The sequence below is a fragment of the Patagioenas fasciata genome, chromosome 2, assembly GCF_037038585.1.
Source record: "Patagioenas fasciata isolate bPatFas1 chromosome 2, bPatFas1.hap1, whole genome shotgun sequence".
Taxonomy (NCBI): Eukaryota; Metazoa; Chordata; class Aves; order Columbiformes; family Columbidae; genus Patagioenas; species Patagioenas fasciata.
In genome coordinates, this window is record NC_092521.1 from 14,000,620 (window position 1) to 14,020,559 (window position 19,940).

Here is a 19,940-nt window from a genome sequence, read left to right on the forward strand (position 1 = left end):
GCCTGGGCATCTGCCTCCACGCACACAGAGCACGACGTGCAGCGCTGAGCGTGACGGGACGCGCACACTCACCCTCCAGCTGCCTCTGCTTCCCCACCTCTTGCCGCTGGCCCATGTTGTGCAAACGCAGCCGCGTTCCGTTGCTCCTCTTCGGAAACAAACTAGACGAATTTATTGTAAAGTCAGCAAGCACTCGCCCCCACCCACTGCAAACCTCCCTCAACACTTAAATGTTGTGCTGATGATTAATGAAAATAATTCCATATGGGTGAGTCATGGGGATGGTTTCATTCATTCATTCATTGAGCTTGTGACTGCAACCAAAATAAAGGTACCCCCAAACCCCCATTGCCAGGTGCTACCCAGCCCCCAGGCACAGGCAACAGCCACCTAACACCGGGAAAATAAATATCAGGAGTTCACCAAGTTCATTTTAATCTGGTTAGTGTTTGCCAAGCTGATTACTGGAAAACCAGTTAAAGTCATAATCACAGCTCTGAAGACACTGAGCCCTTGTGCACCAGGGAGAGCTGAGTTTGGGTTTTAAATGGAATAAAACAATAATAATAATAATAATAATAATAATAATAATAATAATAATAATAATAATAATAATGAAGAGACAAGAAAAAGGTTAACAAAATGTTTAGCCTTTGTTTTATTGAGTTACAACAAATGAGCAACAAGTTAGAAAAGTTGGATTTATTCAAACTCCCTAGCATCGTATTTGTGCAGCGTATGGAAAGGTGGGCAAGTTTTCTGAACCCAGCTCATCAGAGGAACAAACCCGACGGCTCCCGCACCCCCTCACCAACGCACCCACGCTCCTGCTCTCCCTCCTCCTCACACGTGCATGGACAGACACCCCCACACAAATCCAAATTAGCAGGATTTGGAAAAGAAAATAAAAAAAAAGCACTCGGGAACCTAGGATTGATCTAAAAATTTAGTGGCATGGGTTAATCAGAAATTTCTGTTGTGCGCTACAACATCTAAAGCTGGAGGGCAGACTGTTGGTTATGGTGTCCATCGTACCAGCCGAAGAAACACAAGTTTGGATTATAAAGCATTTTCATTTCCTCACTCCAGCCCCTCTAGGGGTTGTACTGCACGTTTAAACAAAAAGTGCTAAAAAAACCAAAAAACAAAACCAAAAAGGCATTCTAGCCAAATCTTCAGAGAGCCACAGCTGGGGCTGGCTTGTGTAAAGTGAAATACAGGGGCTGGAGAAGACTCGCCTTACAGAAACACAGGAAAACAGAGACTTAAATACTTCAACCAGTAGCAGGAGGCCATAAAACAAAACAAAAAAGTCAAAACAACAAGAAAAAACCCCACAACCTCAACCACTCCAGAATGACCCTTCCCAACCCCGTAACATGTTTAAGTGGGCTGAATTGTAAACTGGGGTAGGGATCTGGGCTCAGATGTTGACTCCAAAAAACTGCAAATCTGTCTTAAAATACTTCAGAAAACAAAAAGCTCCCCTCCCTCCCCCACAAAAGATACTTCCCACCCCAAACCCACCCTCACATTTTTGCAATGGCATTATATGCAAGAATAACTTGCACCTATTAAGAAGTTAAAAAAATTTCCACATTGTACAAATCTGTTCCAGTAGAGGAAGAGGCTGGGTAGGAAAGTGGGTGGGAGAGACGCTAAGGAGAAACCTACGTACAAGAACCCCTTTCTCTTTCTTTCTTTTCTCTTTCAATGCAGTAGTAGGACTTTGGCACTATAAACGATCCCATGATGATGCTCCATGAGAGTATTTCTCGCTGTGCCTCCACAAGCGCGGCTTGAGACTTGAAGTCGGAACATGCTATCTCACCCCAGGCAGGAAAATAGACTTTTCTTCTATTTTCGTACAGCGTTTCCCCTTCAACGTCAGGACAGAGCAGCGGAGGAGTACCCCTGCAAAAATTATGAACGCAACATATTATTTTTTAGGGCACTAAGAACTATTTGAGCAGTCAGTTAACACAGCATCCAGTTTACATCCCTGCACGCACAGCAGCGCTGTATTTTGCATTAACCGTACCCTGAAGCCTGCCGTGTCACAGCCTGATGCTGCGGTAGGTGCTGGATTTCCATTGTATATAACGCCCAGCTATCACAAAACCCCCTATAGATTTCTAACAGGGACATATAGCCCAGCCTTGACTCTGCTGATCCCTCACTACTGCAGATCCTGGGTGGATCTTCACGCTCAAAGACAATGTGCACATGGGTTGGGGGCCACTACTTTGCCATCGCCGGATGGATGCTGCTAAAGGCAAGATGACTTCAGGTCTTTCTTCCCCAGTAAACCCTCTCATTAAATAATCTTCTTTGCATGACTTTAGAAAATAATTATACAAACTGCAAGACAATAGAAAAAACTGCACGTGCCTGCACTCTGCAGAGCAGCTCCCTGGCTCCGCTATGACTCGTGCACCGTGGACCGGAGATTAAAAAATAACCCCAGAAAACCCAACCTTCAAATACCCGCCTACACATATCCCCAGTTCCCAGCGCAGAGCAAGGGCTCTGTGACAAGGATTATGTTCAGCATGTTTTTCCCCGTTGAGGTGAAAACACGCAAGAGGTGCGAGCACCCACTCAGGCCGCAGCCGCACGCAGCAGCGCGGGGCAGCTTTCCTGCACCATCCTCCTCGCTCGTCCTGCAGCAGCGCTGACTGAAACCTGAGCTAACTCGCTATGTCACACCTTTTACCAGTGTTGTTATCCGGTCTGTCACTTCCCACAAAAGCACTGAGCTCTCTCCGGCTTCTGCAACGCAGAAAGTAATGCAGTCGAGCTCGGTAAAAAGGTACGGGCTTGCACCAACGCCTAAGGTGAAAGTCCTCCCTGTCCTTTCCTCAAAGAGCCTCCTGCTCCTCCTAACTTGCTGGAAAATTTTAATTGCTGCATTGGGTTTTGTTCCCCCCTCTGAAGCCCTTCATCACGTTACAGCTTGGGTCCCTGACACAGCTACTGGTTTCAGAGGAAATGGCAAGTCCTCCACACTTTGGCCTCATGCCTTGAAATGCTTTAGGCCAACCTGAGTTCTGCAGAAACCACTGGTCAGTCCCATACTGACTTCAGGACAACATCCTGGAGCCCAGTACCACTAAGAGGCATGACAGCTGGCTTTAGGGATGAAACCTTAAATCACAAGAAAATTGAGAACTTGGACAGAAAGGGAGGGAAAGCTCTGTGCCGTTCACTTTTACTGGTGCTGGACCCCAAGGAACACACCGGCCCACCAGGAACAGAGCAATCTCAGGTCCCATGGTGGTGCAAAAGGGATTGGAAATGCTAAGAGGACCCAGACCACCTCTGATGCCTGGTATGATGCACACAGCAGAAGTAAGGGGCGACTTCCTTCAGACTTTTCCCCCCACCCCCCAGTGTGCAATCTCCCCAGCCATGGTTTTCTTTGGCACATCTCCACAGAGCAGTGTCACAGCCATCAAGAGCCAGGGCACACATCATCTGGGGTGTCCACCTACATCACTCCCACTGTGAGCTACGGACCTTGGCGCCTACATCTTATCTTGCAGGGTTTGACTTAAAATGGACGTCATGAGAGAACTCTAAAAAAGAAAGTTTGCAGCAGAGAAGGTAGTGGTGGGGAAAGAAGAGTATGTTTCTGAGAAAAAAACATAACACAAACCAAAAGCTCTGGGCTGAGGAAAGACAGATCTTGGGAAAACCCCATGGGGAGACAATGCTGTGAAGAAAGCCAGCGGTAGCTGCCAACCGCTCTGGCACGCTCCGTTCCCGCTCTCCTGTTTGAGCTGCAATTTGCTCTATTTAATTCAAGACCAGTTTCTGTTTGTCAGGCTTGCACAGATGGGGACAAGAGACCTAATTTTGACCTGTGCTGTTGGAAGACAGGAATATCTCTATTGATGGAAAGGGAGCTAAAGCTCTCTCTCGATAGAGCAGTTGGGCCTCGTTGCAAGCACGTGGAGCACATTCAGTGGTGGCTTTAGTGCACCCTACAGCAGCCACTCAGCATCTTGAAGGCCCTGTACCCTACGGGGACAGGTCTGTCTGCCTCACTGTTCAGGAACCTTACCTGCTCTGTGAAATAAACCAAATTTTGTCAAAAGCTTCAGATACGGACTTAGTAACAGAGCCTTTTCTTAGGCCAGGGATGGTATTTCAGAGCCTAGCGCAAATCCTGCTCTCATTGAGGCCAGGAGCTCATGAAACTCCCACTGTCTGCAGCAACAGCAGAATGTGCTAAACACAGACCAGTTTTGAAAAACTCAGTTTTCTAAGGCATAAGGTCTGTCTAGGCTGTAACACAAATACTCCCTAATAGTTTCAGAAACTCCTAAAGCTACACACTGGAGTAGAGTGTGACTGAGATGGTCTGGAACAGCTCAGGTTTTACAGAAGCTGCACACAAATTCAGCTGTCAACAGGATGGAGATGGATCACTGAAAAATGTTCACTTTAAACTATGTACAGCAAGCTGAGAAAATAGCAACACCATGAATATCAAAGGAGCATGCTTCTGCACGTGTACAGTCCTGCAGTGAAAGCTGATATAATAATGACTGTGGTTTTTCAGTCCACCTCTTACATGCGGCCAGGACAGTGACTTAATCCCTTTAAGGTACTGAGGAGTATGATGTTGGGAAAAATCAGACCTTCCTATGACAACAGGCAAAAACAAGCTCTCTGTCAGGTCTCACGCAGTCTTCACTTTTGAGTCATACCCTGGATGTCACCTAAGATAACACCTTGTTAATTTAACACCAAGGTTTTAGTTAAAAGTTATGTAAGATAAGAATGAAAGCTTATCCTGAAGGAAAAAGGAGCCAACAGCTGTGATTTTTCCACAGGTCCCGTCAACGTGTGGTATAAAGCTTCCAGCTTTTGTGTCACAATGTCTGTGACAATGCTTCCATACAGGCACTAGAGAGCAGGCACTTTGCACTTCTGGGCTGAGACTTACAGGGAGAATAAGGGAAAATGAAAAAGACTTTGGGCTTTTGTCAAGTCCCCAGGTCAGCATGCTGAGAAACAGGCGAAGAGCAGAGGACAAAATGGTCCTCTGATCTTACTGCATGGTCTTGGCAGCAGAAGCTCCACTCAGTGCATTTTACAACCAGCCACCAGGAAGCTCCTCATCAAAAGAATAACACAGCAAAAAGTTTAATTGTGATCAAGGTTCTTATTAAAATTTCTCTCTGATAACACTTGAGCACCTCCACAGCCCTGGAGCTTTACAGTCAGCATCTGCCCCAGGGCACAACGGCAGGAGGTTGACCACAATGCTACATCGCTCACAAGCACAAAAATGCAGGCACAAAACCTGTGCTGCTGGAAGAGGGTTGTTGTAGAGCTTGGGTTTCATGGTACAAGAGGTTTGTATGGAACAGTGGTTTCAGGCAAGTCCTCCTTCTCCTGCCGTCCTCCCCATTCCCAGCCCCTGCTCTGCTCCCTCTCCTCAGTACAAACATTCACAGCTAGAAGGGGGTAATGATCTGGATTAACATCCTGAAAAATACCCTACAGTGCATTTATTCATCATGCATTTGATTTTAAAAGGCAGATCAGATCCTGGCTCTCCTTTCTCACGTGGCTGCACAACCGTGGCAGCCCAGTGTGCCTTTGGTTGATGTTCCATGTCCTTCCTCCTCTCATCTCTGCCTTTGCCACACAGGTAACACCATCCGCTCCTCACACCCCTAATTACCAACTTCTGCAAGCGTAACGCAGGAATGTGCCTTGCATTGCACTCCAGAGCTTTAAGAGACTTTGTGATACAGATGTGATAACATTTCTGAAAATTAGCCAACAAAATTCATAGTTCAAAATAAAACCACTGCAGGGTTTCCTTTTTCAACTCAAGAGAAAACGGCCAGAAGACTTTTGGCCAAGTATTACACAAGGAGAAAGTGGAGGCCTCTGGGCTCACGAGCTGGCCTTGGTAAGAAAAACTGCAACAGATAATAGTTCAAATACTGCCAGCTGCAATAGTAAAAGTCTTCAGTGCAAGTGTGGAGGGACTTCTATAAATCCTGGCTTTTTAAAAATTTTTATTTTTTCCAAATTTGTATATATTTCTTGCAAAGAAACGCTGAAGTATAGTGTACTTATTAGACACCAGAAAACTACTAACTCTTTCTAAAATAGGTGTTCTCTCAGTGTGGTTGTTAATGCAGAGTGCTGAGCTTTATGTGGGATAAGCTCTAGCTTAAGGAGACTCCAGTTTGGGAGAGACAGACTTGTTTATACTGACCACAAAATGTTACAGGCTCCAGCGAACTCAATTCAACATGCAAGGCAAGAAATGCTGACGATGCTTCCTCCAGATTTATACCTGTGCAACTGTGATCAGAAACAGGCTTCAGGTCTCCAAATAACACATCCTTCCACACTGTGAAAGATTGTATAAAACCCCCTTAAAGACAGGCCCTGCAGCTTGCTTTTAAATTCAAGATCCTGTGAAGAAGAGCTGCTAAAACACCCACACAGCTTAGTCTGGGGCACTTCCTAAGCCTCTAGGGTGAGCAAGCAGAACAAAGCGAAGCTGGAAACAGTTCGCACCTGCAAGAGGAAGAGAGCCCATTTGCATGAGCCATTTCAGTCCCTACAACTTCTTTTTTTCTTTTTTTTTTTTCTTGCTTTTGCATAAAGAAGCATTTCTGTCCTGGGTCCTTCCCCCAGTGACCTTTTATTCTGAGCATGGCAGGATGCTGCAAAGGAAGAACCTGAGGTGCAAAACCAGACACAGCCTCTATTCATGAGAGATCAGTGCTGTTAGCAAGGGGGATATTGGCAACTAGTGTTACCTACTATTTGTTTGTGTGGCTCAACTGGTATTTTTTATATCAAGCTCCGCAGAGGTTAAATAGGTTGTTTAAAGGCAGAAAGTTTCAGGTTTAATCACTTATTGCTATTAAAAAAAAAAATAAAAATCACAACACCAAAAAACACAACCAAAAAACCCCACACCCCAGCAAACTCCCTTATCCAGGACTTGACACACACGGAAACAAGAAACAAGGCAAATGGCACTAACCCCTCCCCTACCATAGCGTTGTTTTAATTTGCAACCAGGACAGGTCTGCCTTGTGTTCAGACATCCAGCAGGCACACAGATCCAGCAGAGATGGGCTCTGGGGATTTATACTGAAGAGGGGCTATGGGATGCTGGAAGCACACCCAGACAGAGGCAGGCTCAGAGAAAACAGGGCACCATCTGCATTTACCTGTCTATACGTGGGAATTGTCTCCAGATATACTTTCAGAGTCAAAGTCTACCAGCTCTGCCTGGCCTTCGGGTGCCGTTTGGCTCCAGCTGTCCGTACAGTCCGACGCAGCATCATCCTCACCCACCGTCACCTCCACCCAGTTGACCTCTGCCGGCTCCTCGTTCTCCTCGCTGCCGTGGCTGTTGCACTCCAACCTGTCCGTACCCTCCGCTTGATTCCCCAACAAAGAGTTTTTCAGTGGTTCACAGTCTCTTTTTGCCCTCACCACTAGCTTGCCCCCATTCTCTTCATTCAGTTTTTTATGCTCCTGGTAATGCTGCCGAGACACCTCATTACCGTTCTTTGGACTCTCGATGTGTTTTGATCCCTTTTTCTGGCTTTGCTCATTATGACCATCAACAATGTGCTGCTGCCTATACTGGTCAATCCATTTAAGCGATCCTGTTCTTAGTGAAGACCTGTTTTCCTTGAACCAGCGAACTATTTCAGTTCTTGTGAGTCCAGTCTGAGATGCTAACTGGTCATACTCCTGGGGTGATGGCCACTGGGTCCTTGCAAATGTGCTTTTCAGTAGGTGAATCTGCTCTTGGGTTTTCTTAAAGGTGGTGGAGGACCCAGATAAAGCACCAGGGAGCTGGGAGCTGCTCAGCAGTTCTGCCTGGCTTATTGCACCATTGGGAGTTCCTTGTTCTTTAATTTTTCTGTACGATCCCATTGAATCCAGGACAGCTTGCTCCATGCTGTCCCTTATCTTTCTCCGCTCAGAGAACCATGAGTCTATCTCCCTTCTACTCAGCTTAGTCTCCACTCGAAGCCTGTCCAGTTCTCCTTGGGTAGGAAAAGAACACCTTAAGAAACTCTCCTCAAGGGCCCTGAGCTGCTCTTGAGTTTTTTCTTTGAATCTCTGGGGACTAAAATCTGTGTATGGGTGAAACGAACGGCCATGACGACCAGCTGAAGGTGCTATTTGATCTTTCCCTAAAGCGTCACCAGGGATGTGCACAATGCCCCTTTGACTCCTGTACCTGTGGTCACTGAACCACTTCTTGATCTCACTCCTGGAGAGACCCGTTGCCTCTATCAGCCGGTAGACTTCTGTGTCATCGGGAAACTGGCTTGCCATGAAACTGGCCTTCAGCTCTGCTATCTGCTCCTTCGTCTTTTTTCGCTCAGTAGCTGGTGTCAGCGGAAGGGCAGTCAATTTGGCAGGAATCTCAGGCACCTGGACTACGTGAGGACGCTTGGCCTCTGGGGCGCTCGATAAGGTCTGTATCGTCCTCTTTTGCCCCTGGTTTGGGGCAACAGCAAGCGTAATTGGTGAACAAGAAACAGTTGAACCATTTGACACAGGAGTCAAAACCAGACCAGTCTGGCCCAGTATCTGACAAGGCAAAGCTGTCTGGATGATGGGCTGGGGCATTTTTGCAGTTGTCAAAGGAGCTGGCAGGACAGTGATGGTTTGGGGAACTGCCTGGATAGTCCCATTGAACATCTTCTTTCTGGCCTCCTCCACTTCTTCGGGAGACCAACTTATACCATGCTTCAAACGCTGCGTAGCAAACCAGATTCGGATTTGTTCTTCTGGATGTTTTGACGCTGCTGTTAACCACGACAACTCTGCTTGTGTTGGGTAAGGAAATTTATTAAAGGAGTTGATCATGGTTGCATTAGTGTCCAGTGCAGAGTTGTATTTGGTACTGTTCAGTGGTACCGGGACCTTGGGGACAAGGTTAATATTTGGTGGCAGCTGTACAGAGGGCATAACATGGGCTAACACATCATGGAGAAGGTCTCCATTTATACAAGCAATCGCTTCAGTGGCTTCAGTTATGAGGCGAGGGACAGTACCATCCATGTGGTTTTCCTTAACTCCCTCTTCCGGTTTTTTGGGACACTTCTTGGTTTCCCCCTTAGGTTTTCCTGGTTTCATCATTGGCGTTTTACTTGCACTAATTCCCCCATGAAGTGAATCATCACACTCTACATTTTCTAGCCCACCGCTTGTGACAGTGATGTCGTTAGCGGTGGTCTCAATGGACTGCTCTAAAACAGTCTGATTATTGCGTTTAATTAATTTCAGTTTAAAGTTAGTCTCTCCTGGGTGGTATTTTGTGTTGTGGTCAGATAGAGAATCGTATTTTTTGGTTGTGAAGTTGCATTCAGCACAGACATACAGGGGGTTGAGAATGACATTTGGATGCTGCGTGTCAACATGTTCTGTAAATTCATTCAAGTTCTGTGTTGAGTAAGGGCAGTATTTACACTCATAACCACCCTGGGGTTTCTTAGACTGATTTTCAGCTGGGGGTTTTGCCTCAACCACTTCGCAGTCTTTGACTGAACTTTCTGAAGGCCAATTTTTTTGAGAGTCCTGCTGTGGTGTGCCAGCCCCCTTCTCTTTAGGTGCTTCTGCACCCTCAGTGCCTTCCTGCTCCATGACTTCAGAAGTTCGCACCATGCAGGGAGTTGTTGACTTTCTTTTGCTGGCCATGGCAGCTGCTGGCAGTGGGCTGTAGTCCCAAATGGTGACTTTTTTTTGGACAGGGTGAGGAATCAGCTCAACAGATCTTGCAAACAGCTCCAACTCTCCTTTATGATTTTTCTCTGTTTTGTTCAATGAAGAATTTCTGCCTCGGTTGTGACCATCGGCTCTGCCAGCAGACCTGTCAGCTGCATAACACCTGTGAAACAAAGAACATGTCGTTAGGCACTGATCTACAAAACACAGATTTAGCAGAAAGCCACAGCTCATGATACATGCATTTACAAGGCAATTTCAGATAACGTTGCACTCTTCCTTTCCCTCATCATCAACTTAAAAGAGTTACAAATCTCTGCACAAAGAACAAAAGCAGTGGGCAATTTGCAATTAAGCGCACCACAGGTAGAAAATGGCTCTGAAACAAACAAGATGAACAGACAGGGGATTTTAATCTCCACTAGACTCAATGTGTTTAGCTGGAAAAGAAAGAAGATACTGCTATAAATACTTCATCTTTTTATAGAAGCTGCAGTTTCTATTAATTCTTATTTTGAAGCCTGCAGATTTGAAATTAAGTGTGATTTATATTAAACTTAATTACTTCCCACTGTCACTTACCTTGTAAATATGTCTACTAAATGATTCTTGTTACTAATGATGGGTGATTTCTAAATAAAGCTATAGGGCCTGCCTTGGTTATAAAAGTAAAGGCAGAAAGAAGAGTTAACGCAAATAAACATTTTCAAAGGTCTGTGTCTTGATCAGAAGTGGGCTCAAAGAAACTGCAGCAGATCTATGGAGGCCTATCAAGTCTTTTCTGGAACAAAAGTTTCCCTTAAAACACCACTTTTTACTTGGTATTGACAGAGGTAGCTAGCAAAGGTCACAGAAGCCCTTAGATCCCTTTTAAACAGGGTGACCCTGCTGGAATTCCCATCAAGCCCTGATCTTCACTCTCTAGAGAACTGAAAAAAAAAAGATCTACTTTGAAGCATGATTCATATATCGAAGTGGTTTTGGAAGTTCCCAAATTTAAGAATTTTGTAAAACACATATTTTTAAAAGGATCCAAGGTCAACATCAGTCATCACGACCACAAAGGAAAATTATACCAGCTGTCTTACAAACTACCCAAATTCATCGGGGTGGAAGGAGGGGAATTTAATTCTCATAACAGGCATCAATAAAAAGGAAACCAATATCAATCTCCTATTTGAGAAGATGACTTTTCTAATCAAGGTTTGACTCCAATTTGCTCCTCTCCCTGATCAGATGGGCTCTGGCTTCGTAATACTTCCAGGCCTGACCCTAACCCTAACCCTAACCCTAACCCTAACCCTAACCCTAACTCACCTTCTACAATCAAGGAGTCCGTGGGATGGGCTGGGGAAGGCACCAGGGTTTACAAACTGCAGGAGGATGGAAAGTGGACATTTGCAGAGTAGGCAAGACCTGCGCTGATTTTTGCAGAAGCACATTAAATGGAGAATCTGAACTAGAAATCTAATGGAAGATGTCGTTGCCCATGGCAGGGGGGATGGACTAGATGATCTTTAAAGGTCCCTTCCAACCCAAACCATTCTGTGATTCTATGATCTCATGTCTAACCAAACACACATTTTCTCATTGTGAAACTTGTAAATAATAAGCTTTATCCAGCACCCAGCAGACACAAAGGCTGAAAGAGGTAAAATTCCCACTGCGGTTACATCCGGACACATCCAACATCAACAGCCTATAACCACCTCAGTGCTGTCCCTGAACCTGCTCCTCTCACTTGTGCATTGACACAAGAACCAGAAATAGTCACTGCAGAAGCAACCGCAAACTTCTCAGTTCTGTTTGCAGCTGATGAATACTCTGCAAGTCTCTGGAGTGTATTTCTGCTACTTTGCCCATCACAGATCATACCACTCCTGTGTATATGGGAACCCCAAATGATAAACTGCCAGAGGAAGAGGCTCCATCTGGGGATAAGAGGAGTGACAGCAGCTTTCAGCTCCATGTACTCGAAACCCAGCATGAAACAATTCTCCACCAACAAAACACTTCAATACACAAATTCTCCACAAAACACCTTCATGAATAAGGCTCTTGCAGAATGCAAGCTGTGAAACACTAAACACACAGCATGCAGGAGATGCCGTGCAGAGACACTATTCGTTGTACTGCAGATGTAGCAGCCACGGTGCCGTGTGTTCAGTCACCCCCACCTCTGTACCTCCCAGCCCCAACAGAGACCGGGGATGCTTGGATGCTTCCACATACTCACTCCAATTTGGTGAAGTGCTGGACCATCCGGTTGACTTTAAATGGTGCATTTAAGCTCCAGGCATCTGTCTGAGAAATGGGGCATCTTTGTGCAGCTCCATGGAACAAGGATGGGGCTGCCCGTGGGCTTATGGCCCTGCCTCAGGCATCTGGCTCGGTCAGGATGACAGTGCCATTTCTCTCTAACCTGGCATCACCGACATCATTCCCCAAAGCATTAGCACCTCTAAGACAACATCCCCTCTTCCGTTTTCTTTTTCCTTTTCCCTTTTAATAATAAAGCAAGCAGATCAACACAGTGGAACAAATGATGCCTGTTTTTCTACAGATTTGTCCTGACTGACCTTTACATTGGATTACACTGAATATTCTCTATTATTTCCACATATTCCTTCACAATTCTCTTCTACTTCCCCTCACAATTGTCCTCCCGCAGAGTATTCTGGCTGTGATCTGTGGCCTGCTGTGTCCCACCGCAGACAAGATCAAAAGTTAGTGACAAACACTGTCCAAACACCCATCTTCCTGACCACCCGTTTTTAATGACTATTGCAGAGAACTAATTGCATTTGAAGCTTCTTTCCTTGGCTGAAATGAGCCAAAAGGTGCGAGAAGAGGGCAGAATAGGCTGCGTAAGCCTGGCTGCTGTGAAGGTGATCAGGTAACCTCACTCTACCTTACAGATCCCACTGTGCTTGTGACTGATTTTCACACACGAGGGAAGGGAGGCACAAGGCAGGGCCCTGGGAACAAGTGGAGAAGATGAGGATAGATCTATGGCTCCTGGGATGCTCCTGAGGGGCTCGCTCTCCCTCCCAGGCCACACAGCTGCACCTGATGGTCTGCTCCTTTTCTGCTGTATGACCTTCCGCAAAATTCGTCTGGCAACATCAGCAAAAGAAAAAAAGATCAGAAGACATCAGAGCAAGGCTTATTTATATTTCACCGAATACCCTTCCCCTGCCCAGGAAGAAAGAGCTAAGAGCAAAAAGATAAAGGAATGGGAGAGAAAGAGTGGAGAATGAGAAACAGCTAGGTTACGACTTTGAATCAAAGGTTTCTTAAAAGTCAGACTAAATATTTTAAATTCCCCACTCTCCATAATCCAGTGAGCTGCCAGACTGGGGGGTTGTGCTGAGCTCCCGCCTCTCATGGGGACATGGGGATCGGCCCCAAGCAAGGATGCTCTGATATGGAGGAAACATCAAGATCCCTCCAAAACAGATATTAATGGGTGGATGTATGAAAAATTCTGCCTGCTACAGTTTTACTAGAATATTGTACAGATTGTTGCTTCTGTTTTCTTCCCTGTCCTATTCCACAGAGCATTTTTCTGTATTTCTAACTACTATTTTGGTAACCCTGCACTCTGTATAGCTTTTCTGTCACACAAGAATCACTACCCACTGTAGAAACCAAGCCCAAGTCAAATACGTCTTTTTGGAGGTCAGTAACAACACAGTTTCAGTCCAAGATGTGCAGTGTTGGGAAGCAGAAGACTGTGACCAGCCAGAGACCAACTTTGTCCCTTTGACCTGTATCCTGAAAGAAGGGGAGGAAACAAGACCCAGCACTTGCATGAATGAGGAGAGTTTACTGGGACTTCCAAGCCATGGCCCCTTCAGGACCTTGGTAAGGACGTCATTTGGGATAAATCAATACCTGGTTGCTACAGAGGACGGACACCCCCCACCACGGCACATGTCCCAGAGCAGCACCATGTACACTTGCCACATCTCATCTGGGGACACCAGAGAAAGCACCAAGAGCATCTCGCAGCTTTCAAACACAAGCTGCTTGCTGGAACATCAAAGCCCCATCAGAGAGCTTTAAATACATGGTGTGGCTCCTAACAAAGTTGCTAAATGATGCCACTTCAGCACCTCTGACTTAGTAGCAAGTCACCTCTCCCTGGTGACTGCTGTGCTGGAGTTCGGCAGGCAGAGGCAAACACAAGCCTGGCCTTCCAGCCTCTGGATTTCACCTGCAGATGGCTGATCCTCCAGCTAGCACTGATTCCCAGAATATGGTGGGAGGGAGAGAAGTTTCCCCTCAGAAACTGCCAAGGCTTAGCAACCAGTACATCATGATCGGAACCCAAGCTACACTTTATCACCAGAGCCCTGTCCATGGCACACACATCCCTTCAAAGGGCAAAATTCACAGCTGGTGCTCAATGAACAGGGCTGCACCAGGGATATGACAACCTCTATCCCTAGAGCTGGCCTGGTGCACTGTCTGTGTTTTATTACAGATTGGACTCCGGAAAACTGACCTCCTTTTGGGGCTGCTGCTGCGGTGGGCTGGCCACAGGTGCTGGGCTGCTGCTGATGGCTGCCCCATGAGCTGTCCTTGGACACATGGGAGGCAGCTCTTGGCCCTCCAGCTCACTCACCTGCCCCATCTCCTGCTTGTTTTGCCATGCCGCAGGACATTAAAAACAAACGAAAAACCAAACCCAAAACAAAAACCCACCTAATGTTTAACTTTTTTAATTGAGCAAACCCACAAGGCAGCAAAAGGCAACCAGGTGAAAAACAAAAGTTCTCAGCTCCGAGCAGACAGCTGCTGTCACAAACGAGGTCCAAACCAAACCACAGGGAGCCAGTGTGCAGGAACAAGAGCTTTCGATTTGCTTTGCTTCAGCAAAGACATCCGGGATGGAAGCACACAGATCAGAAGCAACATGTTCTTTTAAACCAATCTCCCCAAAAGTGCATCACAGCAGTTACGAGGCCCTAGTCTCGTTTTGTTTAATCTCCAAAAATTGTTTAATTAATTAAATAATCCAGCCACAGCCATCTGATCTTTCAAACCATTGTTAAAATGGCTCCAGAGCATCTGACGTGAGAATAAAGTGGGACCTAATTTGGCAACTCTGTGCATGACACAGAGAAACATCACATTTCCTACCTGGTCACCTGGCCCCAGACTGGGGAAACCGTGGAGAACCACACAGGGAAAATAAACCATGCTTTTAGGTCTGGTTGGCATTGGAAAATGTTTGCCTGTGTAGCAATGCCACCTTCCAGCAGCAAAAGATAACTGTACAGTTCAAGCAAAAGTCTGGAAAAAAAATAAAACAAAAAGCTTTCTCTTGCTGAACAGTGAAATCTTTTCACTCTTCCCCATCTTTCCTGTGTGCATGTAGTTAGTTTTATACCACCTTGCCTTCCACATCCCCTCCCCAAAAAAGTCAAGTATTTGGGTAGAGAGTGAACTCCTCTTCTGCAGTGCTGTTCCCACATGGGCTCCTCCGAGGTGGTGGCAGAGTGTGATTTTTCCACGGCAGCTGGGACACAGCCTGGTCATACAAAGTATCAGCCAAACCCCTGAAAGCCGTGGCTGGGAAGTTGTAAGGCAGTGGAGAGACACAGGAAGATGCTGTCTATCTTCTCTCATACCCCACAACATGAGAAAGTCTGAAAAAGGCTGTCCAAAGACAACCAAATTTGAAGGGACAACAATTTAAAAAGCAGGAAAAACGTTAACTTTGGCAGCAAGGGAGAAGTGCATCAGAAGTATCACCACTCTGTGCTGCATCTTGCTTCCAGCCCGGGGCTGGAAGAAATTAATAGAGAAGCTGAAACAGGTTGAACCCCACACACTGTGCAAATGTGTCTTTACTTTCCACAAATATACCTTGCCTTGTCAAAAAACAAACCAAACAAAAAGCAGTAAGAAAACCACTTTAGTGATACTTGTGTGGTTTGCCAATAAAATCTTTCTTATTTTTCGTCTCACTGCTTCACTTGCACTGCCCCATGCTAGCAGAGAGTTCCCAGCACCTGGCTTCATCCAAAAATGAACAGTGGGGAAACCGCCACCACGAGGATAGCTGCAAATCAGTGCAGAAATAGAGGGAGTTTCATTTGCAAGGGCCCACTGATGTTTAAAGAGGGCAGAAGCATTTTGTTGTTTTGCTGCTCAGGAGCTCAGTCTCCATGAACAGCATCCTCTCTGCCACACAGGACAAGCAACAGCAAATAATGCCCTGGTAATTTAAAAACAAAAACATCAACCACCCTAAACTCCCCAAAACCCTCCTCTGTGTCTGAATATGATGTTTAGTACCACAAAGGCACAAACTCCTCCTCAGAGATTTCCAAAGTCCCTTCCCCAGCTGGGGGACACAGAAGTAACAGACACACACAACACAACACCAGCTGTATCTCACTTGAAAGGACTTGTCTTTCAGCCCCTTTTTGTTTTGGGATACTATCCCACTTCATCACGCAACAAGTAGATCTCAAACCCCAATGCAGATGCCATGCTCTGCCCTTAGATGCCAGCCAGGCCCTGCTGCCCACTGCCTTGTAAATACCACAGGCTGCTTCTGAAGCAGAAACACCACCTGTATCCACTTTTTCCTTGAGCTGACGAATTTACCACCCCTACCAGGACATATCACCAACCACACTGCAATGCTGCATCTCTTCTGCATGTCAGCAGGTCCATTAATTTGTGGCTATGTTCAGCAATGGTCCTCTCCTTCTTGTAGGCTTCCAAGCTGTGGGTCCCTGGCTCCCCCAGGACTCAAAAACGCATGTCCCTGGGAGCATCTCTGCTTTTAACACTTGACTCCAACCTATGTGGTTGGTCCAGAAGTCATGCCCATAGAGTTTGGAGCAGAAAAGGGTTGTCAGGCTTTGGAACAGGCTGCCCAGGGAAGTGATGGAGTCACCATCCCTGGAGGTGTTTAAAAGGCACATTCCTATGGGCATGGTTTGGTGCCAGAGTTAGGTTATGGTTGGACTTGATGATTCTGAGGGTCTCTTCCAACTGAAATGATTCTATGATTCTAATCTATAACTGATACTACTTGGCAGCATCATATCCCCCTCCCCAGTCATCCACTCTTCACCCACAAAGGCTACAGCGACACAAACACGCAGCACGGGGCAGAGCTACCACCCTGCTCCATAGCAGGGGCCCAACTCACATTCATTAGTGTCCCAGTAATATTATTCTCCTACAAATCCAAGGATGAGAGGTGAAACACACATTTCACGGTGCAACAAAGGAACATGCCTAGGGTGATGTTTTTCCTTCCTTACAACTGTTTTTAGCATGCAGCTGCTACAGTAATATCAAAAAGCGCATCAGCTAGCACAGCAAAAAAATAATGCTGTTGCTCTCCACTGTGATAAAACACTTAAAAACATTGCTTAATTACATGCAGGAGACTAAGCAGAAGCAAACCAGGGCAAATATTCCTGCATTATGGATCAGGACTGTAATGATGTACAAAAGAAAACAACAGAAAGGCGGGCAGGTTTTGTGAACTGCAGAGCAGAGCTTTTAAAACAGCATTTAATGCAGAGCAGCCTAGAGCTCCGACACTTCTGCAGTTCTTGGTAAGCTGAATAAAAAACAATTAATGAGGAGGTATACAGATCATTAGAGCAATAATTTTTTGCAGACACATGAAAAAATAAATTTGAAAGTGCTATACATTTTCAATTCGCATATGTCGCTGTAGACATTTTTAATTAGAAAGAAAAAACAACCCACATAGATGTTTGTGGCAGGGTGCCGTGGCCAAGAAGTTTTGTCTACTGAGAAGCAGAAATTGTTAATTTTTATTTCTTTTAAGGACCAGAGGCTCACACCTTTCAAAGGTGATCAGCAATCCAAACTGCCTCCAGGACTCCCAACTCCACCAGCAACACATCTTGTGAAACTGGATGTCAACACATCTGTGAACTGCGGTAGAAGCAGATCCCACCTCTGCCTTGCACCCCTACAGCGCGATCACTGGGAGACTCACACAGCTAAAACAAAAATCACAGAACCACAGAATGGCTGGGGTTGGAAGGGACCTCTGGAGATCACCTACTCCAACCCACCTGCTAAAGCAGGTTCACCAGAGCAGGTGAAATGAGGGTTGGTGGTGGAGATGGGCTGAGGGTAGGATGAAATGGGGTTTCAAAAGCTACCAACAGCAGTAGAAAACCCTGGAGAACTGCATGCCCAAGCCCACCCACGTGCAAGCTACCTTTGTACATCAACAGCTCAGCTGTGATGTGACCACTGTGTAGAGATAAAGAAACTTATTCTGGAAAACATAGGTATTCTGGAAAAAACAAACAAACAAACACCCTTCTGTAGGCTTTACCAGAACAGGTTGTGTCAGGCAGTACCATGCAACAGGCATCTTTCAGAATACACCATTCACAGACTATTCTTTTGAACTGAAACGTTCTCATTCGTGCTGCTGCAAAGCCAAAGGCATGGGAGAAGTGGTGGTTTTTCTGTGTTGCATGCTGTACAAACACAAGTAGCCAACCCTTCCCAGAACAGGGGAGGTTGAACACTGAGTGCTCTGAATTTTCTGTTTCAAATACTCATCTGCAATTGCTGGTTTGTAGTTCCTCCCCCACTTCTCTAAATGCATGCTTGAGTTTAGTTGCTAAAATCCAGATCAGGCCTGGTTTTACCTTTTTTCCTCTCTTTGGAAAATAACAGAATAAGCTACCTATGATGAAAAACATGACCTCATAGACTAGTTCATGCCCCAAACCACTATCTATATTGTAGCAAGAGTCACTTGTCCCACCCACGACAGTGGCCTTAATCTCAGGTCCACCGAGACAGTCCCTCTCCTGGAGGACACACACTTGAGTAGATGGGCAAGGAACAAGCAAGAGGGACAAAATGAGACAGGGACAACAATCCAGGTTTCCTTGCTTCCCGGCCACTGCAATCAGCACACAAGGGCTGCAGCTCACACCAGTTTCTGAAGTTGGCACAGTTTGGAAAAAGCATTATTTCCTTGTAGTCCAGGCTTCTGTCAGAGGCACCAGCGCTGGTGTCCTGCTCAACACATGGCTTAGCTGGTGGACTCTGTCAGAGCTGCAGAAGCGCATGGGCAGAAAGGGACACAAAGTCCCAGTGGTACCTATGACTGTGCCCACTCAAACCCCAGAGGTGTTAGTGGGTATGTGCCGGGGGCGTTGCTCTCTCCTTTGGGAAGAAAAATATAAATTGACTTCTTCTAGGCAAGAAGATGTATGAATCACCCATGCAAGATACAGCTGGGTACATCAGCAGATGTTCTCAGCACCCTCAGTAGATGTTCTCAGCACCCTCAGGGGACCTGAACCTCTGTCCAACACCCTCTCATCAACAGCTTCTCGGGGCAGCAAGCTCCAAAGATGCGTCACGTACCATGTCAAAATTACCTCCTTTAATCAGTGGTGTGTTTACTCCTAGAGTGGGTACTTGCACGATCATCAGAGAGAAATAAAGACCAACAGATTTCTTAAGAGAGAAATAGAAACACTATAAAAACATTCATTCTAATTACTTTAATTACTTGTCTGTGCAGCTCGCTAAATCCTCATCGTTGGACTGGAATAAAGTCACTGATTTAAGTAATTCTTCATATTGAGTTTTTATCCAGCACCATGTGGTGGGAAGACAAGAGACTCACAGACACATAACAAAAGTTATCTGTAGACACTTCTTCAGCTACACAGCTAAAACCTGGACAGATCCACCTTTGATTTTACACAGGAAAAAACAGTTTACTCTGTTTCACTACTCATGTCTTTTCAGGTATGCTTTTAAAGAGCCAATTCTTTTGGAAGTGGGGTGTGTGAAATAAAGCACTCTTTCCTCAAGCAACTCAGTAATAATAGCTTCCCGTTTGTTAAGATCAAGCATCTTAACAGCAACATCTGGTCCCCTTTCTCCTTCATGTCATCATTCTATGATGCTGCTACCACCCAGATAGGGTACAGATGTATACATTTCCTATGATACCATGTATTTTACATATTATTACATATTATCTCTCTTCAGATTTATTGTTATTATAGGGACACTATCAGTTAAATGCCTCCAAAGCAGTAAGAAGATGGATCTTCACAAAATCAAGACATTCAATTTCTTTATTCCACGTGCTTACAAAACTTAAGGAACAGTACAGAATTTTTCCTGCTTTAGTACTTCTCACACTGCTT

The 19,940-nt window shown here is 45.6% G+C and overlaps 1 protein-coding gene across 2 annotated transcripts in view; it reads right to left on the reverse strand.

Annotated features, from left to right (window-relative positions):
- Window positions 1–634: 634 nt before the first annotated feature.
- The window catches only part of ZHX2 (zinc fingers and homeoboxes 2), a 76,694-nt gene continuing 57,388 nt past the window's right edge, over window positions 635–19,940 (reverse strand). For both annotated transcript variants that reach the window (XM_065832558.2, XM_065832556.2), the window contains 2 exons: window positions 7,218–9,901; window positions 635–1,914 (listed from right to left, as the gene is read on the reverse strand). In XM_065832558.2, coding sequence (XP_065688630.1) covers window positions 7,222–9,711 — 2,490 coding nt within the window. In that variant the 5' untranslated portion in view covers window positions 9,712–9,901 and the 3' untranslated portion in view covers window positions 635–1,914; window positions 7,218–7,221. The remainder of the gene's footprint in view (window positions 1,915–7,217; window positions 9,902–19,940) is intronic.